Source organism: Sphaeroforma arctica (genome assembly GCF_001186125.1).
Source record: "Sphaeroforma arctica JP610 unplaced genomic scaffold supercont1.1977, whole genome shotgun sequence".
NCBI classification, from domain to species: Eukaryota; class Ichthyosporea; order Ichthyophonida; genus Sphaeroforma; species Sphaeroforma arctica.
The window spans coordinates 3,171-9,615 of record NW_014038581.1 but is presented as its reverse complement, the minus strand read 5'-3'; the positions used below and the strand labels follow the sequence as shown (position 1 = coordinate 9,615).

Sequence of the window (6,445 nt, the reverse complement as noted above, 5' to 3'; positions counted from 1 at the left end):
TAGCTATGTATCTACTATCGTATTTAGATAGCTATGTATTCACTATCTTATTTAGATAGCTATGTATTTTCTATCGTATTTAGATTGCTGTGTATTTTCTATCTTATTTAGAACGCAATCTAGCTATAGACATGTAGCTCATTCCAACAAACAATATGGTGATATTTTGAGCTAGGGTTTACAGAGGATCATGTACGTTTTGATTGAGATTTGCCATATTCGATGCTGTTGGGTGGGTATATAGTCTCAAAAGGCAAGAGCCGTGTTAAACTGAGTGGGCTCGGCCCGTGGCCAAACTGGTTCTCAAAACCCTAAAACTCATCATATAGCTCTATATTTGAATATAACTACGCATATGGGTATTGATCATACCTATACAAAGCAGCATAGTCGCACAGGCTATCGACCTGGGGTATGTACTATAGTGAATAGCTTAGCTTTAGACGTGCGAATGATTGTATTCGGTACCTCAGACGTTACCGGCTGCCGTGTGCTGTTATGTTGGTCGAATCATCGAGGGTGTTGCGTCCATGAGTGTTGCGTAGTCGAGAGTATCGGTGGCCTGGCTGATTAGACTGCTTGTGGGACTAGCACACCCGTCTTTATACCACACTGCACCTTGTACACGGTATCTTCATAGTCAACGACGACATGCGCGTGTTGTGTTCGAGCAGGGGCTGTACGCACACACACACAGAGAGAGATTGTGTGAACTCACCGGCAGTTTAGATGTGTATGAATTATTGGACCTCAATCAATGCAAATGTATTGATCCGAATTGTTCTATTGTTTTGTGTCACTGGAACGCCCAATTGTCGTGCCTTATATAGATATGTATGTATTTTAGTGTATATTTCATCGTGTGTGTATATGGGCTTGAGTATATCCCTGTAGACACCCACACATGTCTGTCTACACGCGCCTCATAATACATCTGAGTAGTGTTCCGTATTATACCTACGAACCTTTCAGGGGTTTAACTTTGCGGAGGCTGTGAACTTCGCACCCGTTGCATGGCTACCATGGGGCCTGAAGTCCGCCAAAAGCTATAGGAAGAAGGGACGAGCCCCAGTGTTCTCGTTTGAAGAGATTATATTTTGCGCCGGAATAAGGTGAGGATAAATAGGGTGTCTGCCAAAATAGCATCCTGATTAACACAGGGCTTTCTTTCTTCATGTCTTCTTTGACGGGTTGGGATTTCGTGCAAGGAATCAGGTGCGTGAAATCAGATGCATGTCAAAATAGCATTCGAAATTATGCATTCATACCTCTTCACTAGTATGTATATGGGGAGATTAATATTCTGTGCGTCTATATATATATATATAGACGCACAGAATATTAATCGTATGTATGTATGTATGTATGTATGTATATATATATGTGTGTGTGTGTGTGCGTATATAAATATATATATATATATATATTATAAAAATGTAGAGTAATTGTATGGTTATATTGCCAACCTATGCATAATGCAAGGATAATGACTCCTCTCTTGACCCGATCTCTGGAGACAACGATGATCGTGCCAGTGAATGAAGACTCGGACACATCCCACATCCCACATGCTGATTCACTATCTATTAGTTCAAGCACACACTCCATACCTATCTCTGCTAACATACACCTATGGATTCCCATACACGCTACCAGGCACGAGTCTATGACCCCGCCCATGGCCCGATCTCTGGCGACCACCTTGGAAGTGTTAATAAACGAAGAGGATGCGCTCAGAAAAGCGCTGTGTAATGGCCAGGACGAGAATGCGATCAAGCACTGGACCAAGCAACCCAGATACTCGGCAGACGACACTCCTTTGCAGCAGGGAGAGGGTGGTGATGAGGTGGGTGTAGCTGGTGGGTGTAGCTGGTGTGTTTACTGTGTGTTTGGGTGTGATGGAGCCCTGACTGTGCTGTGTGGACTGTAGGTGTAGTGGTTCTGGTGATGCTTGTTAGAAAGTAGTGTATGACTGCCTTGTGTTGCTTGTTAGTAAGTAATGTATGGCTTCCTTGTGTTGCTTGTTAATAAGTGATGTATGACTGCCTTGTACAATTGGTTTATTTTGTTGGCAGTCATTGCGTCGGTGTTGCATTCTTTCCTCCTCTCTGTGTGTGTGGTCGCAGTAGTCTGTTGGGTTCGTTTATGGTAGTGGCAGCTTCTACCCCTCCACCCCACCCCCCAGCGCGTTTTGTCAGCGAGAGACTCTCCGTGTGGTTGCTATGGTGATAGGTGATCGTGTAGTAGGCGTACTGAAATCCATATCTCGACTTAAGCAGCGTGTATGTATTTGTGTGTGGAAGTGTTTGCAACGCATGCTCGTGCCTTACAAAGGAACTGTTGCTCCCAGTGACATGCACTAACAACACATAGCTACATGACAGCCTATTCATAAACTCGTGACTTGCTTACCTTGCGAAGAAGATGTATATATCTTTACATACCATCCATCTCCATATATATGTACTTATCATTCCCTACTCCCCCGTGTCCTGTAAGGAGCATATGTCTATCCAAATCAAACATACATTCACATCTGGATGCTCGGCCTCATCCTCCCTTTTCGCTGCCATGCAATTGCATGTCTTTGCCAATAATTCGTATGCTCACCAATATGTACACATTGACCTCACGTCCACCCAGCCCACCGCGAAAATGGGCCGAATGGCACCTTCACACAAAGCAGACATCCGCGTCATCACAGACACAACCAGCACACCCCCAGCCGATGCAAACGCGATACAGGCACAGTCTACAACCCCCGACGTGGCACGTCCAAGTTCCGCAATAGCAGAGGCACCCCAAACCGGTATAACCGAGTCGGTTACCATGGCAACCGGTACGACGGGTCCGGCTGTGTGCGATCGGGACACGAGCGAGAGGGATGTAGCAAAAACGCACAAGGCGGGACCATCCACGAATGGTATGGGCGCGTGTGCCACGGCCAAGAACGCCGCTAATTCTGTTATTGTGCTTGTGGAGGATTCTCCGGAAGCTAAGCCTGGTGCTGCACGGGAGATGTCGGCAGTGACGGTGGTTAAGCGAGAGGGCTGTAGCAGCCCTCGCATGGGGTCTCCCGGGGATGGGAGTGCACACACAGCAGGCAACCCCAAAGGTATGGGACTTGGTTGGTGTGGGATGTAGGGTTTTGTGGGTGTCTTGTCTTTAGGGGTCTAGGGTTTTAGGGTCTGGTATTGTACGTATTCGTATAGGAGCTGCCGTGAATGGTTATGTACATGCAACAGAGCATCCAACTAGTGTGTAGCTGCTTCTTGTTGGAATTTGGAATTTCAGATTTGGAGTTTTGAGAGGTTGAGGTTTTATAATCGCATTTGTATCAGCTGAACATGAAGGAACTTCTATGTGTTGGGTCCCAAATAAAACTTCTGATTGTCCCATATCTGCGTCGGAACTCAGCCCAAAATCTAAATAAGCTAAGACGATCCGGAATCGCATTCGTACCAATAGAGTCCAAAGTCAAAGTCGAAGTCAATGAGCTTACGCAGAGTGCAGCTTTTGAGAATCGGAATCTTCTGGTGGGCGATAGTGCCGAGGATTTATCAACCACCCTCACGTTCATCACAGACGCCTGGGCTTTGTACAGCAAGACCCCTACTAAGGGACGGGATACAGGCATGTGTTGACATGAACGTTTACTCATATATGCATTGTATACACGCTAAAATTATTGGAAATGCATGTGTTGGGTATCAGCTCGAAGGGAACGCGACAATATTTGCTGTGAGTGTATCTAGGACAGCAATATGCGTTAGGATATACTGCCAGGTAGGTATATAGGATCACGCATGTGTTGTATCTCTGCTGGTGGCTTGTTGGACTTACACTACAAACCCGCTACTAAGAGATGAGATCAGGTAAGGATTCACATGAACGTAAACTCGACTGTATCTGGGTAGGCTATGAGCGTTAGGATATACGGCCAGGTAGGTATATAGGCTCACGCATGTGTTGTATCTCTGCTGGTGGCTTGTTGTTCTTTCACAAACCCTCTGTTATAGGATGAGATGCGGGTGATATATTGTATGGATGTCTACTCGAGTATATCCGGTGGCAAACCCGCTAGCAAGGAACGAGGCACAGGCAAGCATTCGCATGGACGTATGCTCGGGTGTATCTATGTAGCCTATATACGTTTAGTAGCCTATATACGTTTTTTAGCCTTTATACGTTTAGTAGCCAATATACGTTTAGTAGCCTATATACGTTGGATTGTGTACTGCATTTGGTGTGGGTGTGCAGGTACTGTATCCCTGCTGGTGTATGTCTTGGATAAGTGTTGCCTGTGCGCGTATATGATGCGTCGAGAATTATGGCTATCGATTGACAGTACTGGCATTACCGGATTATTTATATTACCTTTTGCCAACACCTTTGGCCTGGCGGTGTCTGGGCTGTGGGCTGGTTTAGACTCATTGCTCGAATACTATACCTTCGTACAGTCGCTCGTATGATGAGATTACGAGCACCCTTGCATCCTTCCTTTGTACAAATGTACCTACCATGCGTATATAAAAACCTTATTCTCTGTGATTTTAAGAGTGTGGGGGGGAGACTTGCATCATCTGTTCCTTAACTAGTTTTAGTCTGCTACTTGATATCTATGACCGCGTCACCAAGCCTCCTATCAACATGGATGTATCTCCCACTATATCACGTCACAGGCCAAAAAACCTTGGTAGGCGTCTCGGGCCCAGGTCACATGCGCTATTGTTAACCATCCTCGTCCTCATCTGTTACCGGATATCCACGTGTAAGTGTACGTGTACGTGCATGTGTACGCATACGTGTACGTGTACGCGTACGTGCACGTGTATGTGTGCGTTCCCCAGCCTTGCCTGTCCACTGATATATCTTCCCCTATCTCGCTACAGGCAAGAAAACTGTGCCGTCCACTGTACGTTATCCGTTCGTATTCGAAAAGCTGGACGATGATCTGCGGCCATGCTACGTCTGTCACCAGACCTGCTTCTTCTCGTCTGTGACGTGCATTAGGTGTGATGAGCGTGAGCGAATGGCGTGTTTGCAATGCTCCCGCGAAGGACCTCTGTGCCACCATGACGGTGTCCACAGGGTGCTCAATTTGCGATACACTATGCAGCAACTCCGGGATGTGCTGAGTAAACTGAAGGTATGGGTCTGTATATGGGTGTAGTATCCCGGGATGTGCTAAGTAAACTGAAGGTATGGGTCTGTATATGGGTGTAGTATCCCGGGATGTGTTAAGTACACTGAAGGTATGGGTCTGTATATGGGTGTAGTATCCCGGGATGTGCTAAGTAAACTGAAGGTATGGGTCTGTATATGGGTGTAGTATCCCGGGATGTGCTAAGTAAACTGAAGGTATGGGTCTGTATATGAGTTGTATATGGGTATAATTTCCCGGGATGTACTTAGTATACTGAAGGTATGGGTCCTGTTGTTTGTGTTACAGTGTGCTAGTAGGCGCAAAGGCGTGTTTCTGCTCGCCCGTGAGCTGTACTAAACAGACCCGCCTCAGGCCTATGCAATCCAGCGAGGGTTAAGGTTTTTTTTAAACAGACCCGCCTCAGGCCTATGCAATCGAGCGAAGCCTCTGAACGAGCCAAACATTCCTAGCGACAGACAGCCACACTACTGCGAAGTCGCGAACAAGTACGATGTCACGGCACTCTGGTTTGTCTGTACTGCAGTAGCAAGTGAGCCACCGTCACCTGAAGTGTGTAGAGATAGTTTGAGGTACTACATAGGAATCTCCAGCCAAACCAGCTAAGGAAGTGCACGGCTTTCCATTCCTGCAAAGTTGTATCCGAAACACATCACCGGTGCGATCATCATATTTATAATTTCTTCAACAGCAGTATCTCCAGCCGAGCCTTCTCAGGAACGATGATACTCTGCTGTAGAGTCCACCAACAGGTTCCATGTCCATGCACGCCTTTCTATCACTGCACACTCAACCAGAAACCCGTCACCATTGCCGTGTTGATATATCCCTAAGTACTAATTATTCTCACCAGGCTTTTTTTTGTTTTTTGGTGTCTGTATTCAGGAACGGGGAAACTCGGCTGTCGAGTTCGCCAACAAGTTGAATGCGCTGCTGAGCGGCAGAGGTGCCAAGAGCAGGACTACCTCTCCTCGCATCAGCAGATGCGGCACACCCGTCCCCAACGGACGCCTGTCTGGACTTCTGGATGGGTCAGACACAAAGTTCGGTACAGTAACTGTGGGTGGACTGAGCGAACCCGGAGTGTTGTCCCTGGAACAGAAGAAGGCCACCATGGAGGAGTTTGTCAAGTTTCTCGACACTGTGAGGAATGAGGGCGACGAGGTGTGTGTGCTGACTGGACTTATATATATATATATATATATATATATATATATATATATATATATATATATATATATATATATATATAGTACTACGTACGTAACTAACTAATAACTA

At 46.2% G+C, this 6,445-nt stretch overlaps 2 protein-coding genes across 3 annotated transcripts; both read left to right on the top strand.

Moving 5' to 3' along the window:
- Positions 1 to 968: 968 nt before the first annotated feature.
- Positions 969 to 3,644, top strand: SARC_11958 (the record flags this gene model as incomplete). 2 transcript variants are annotated; one of them, XM_014293946.1, is made up of 4 exons in its annotated part: positions 969 to 1,112; positions 1,657 to 1,846; positions 2,644 to 3,115; positions 3,469 to 3,644. In XM_014293946.1, coding segments are annotated over 4 exons (982 nt in total), but the record flags the coding sequence as incomplete, so codon positions are not given. The 2 variants fall into 2 exon arrangements, with proteins under 2 accessions (XP_014149421.1, XP_014149422.1); XM_014293947.1 differs by having other exon boundaries at positions 973 to 1,112; positions 3,418 to 3,644.
- A 276-nt stretch (positions 3,645 to 3,920) lies between these two features.
- Positions 3,921 to 6,328, top strand: SARC_11957 (hypothetical protein; the record flags this gene model as incomplete). The annotated part of the gene is made up of 4 exons (XM_014293945.1): positions 3,921 to 3,944; positions 4,020 to 4,119; positions 4,893 to 5,149; positions 6,050 to 6,328. Coding segments are annotated over 4 exons (660 nt in total), but the record flags the coding sequence as incomplete, so codon positions are not given.
- Between the last annotated feature and the right edge of the window lie 117 nt (positions 6,329 to 6,445).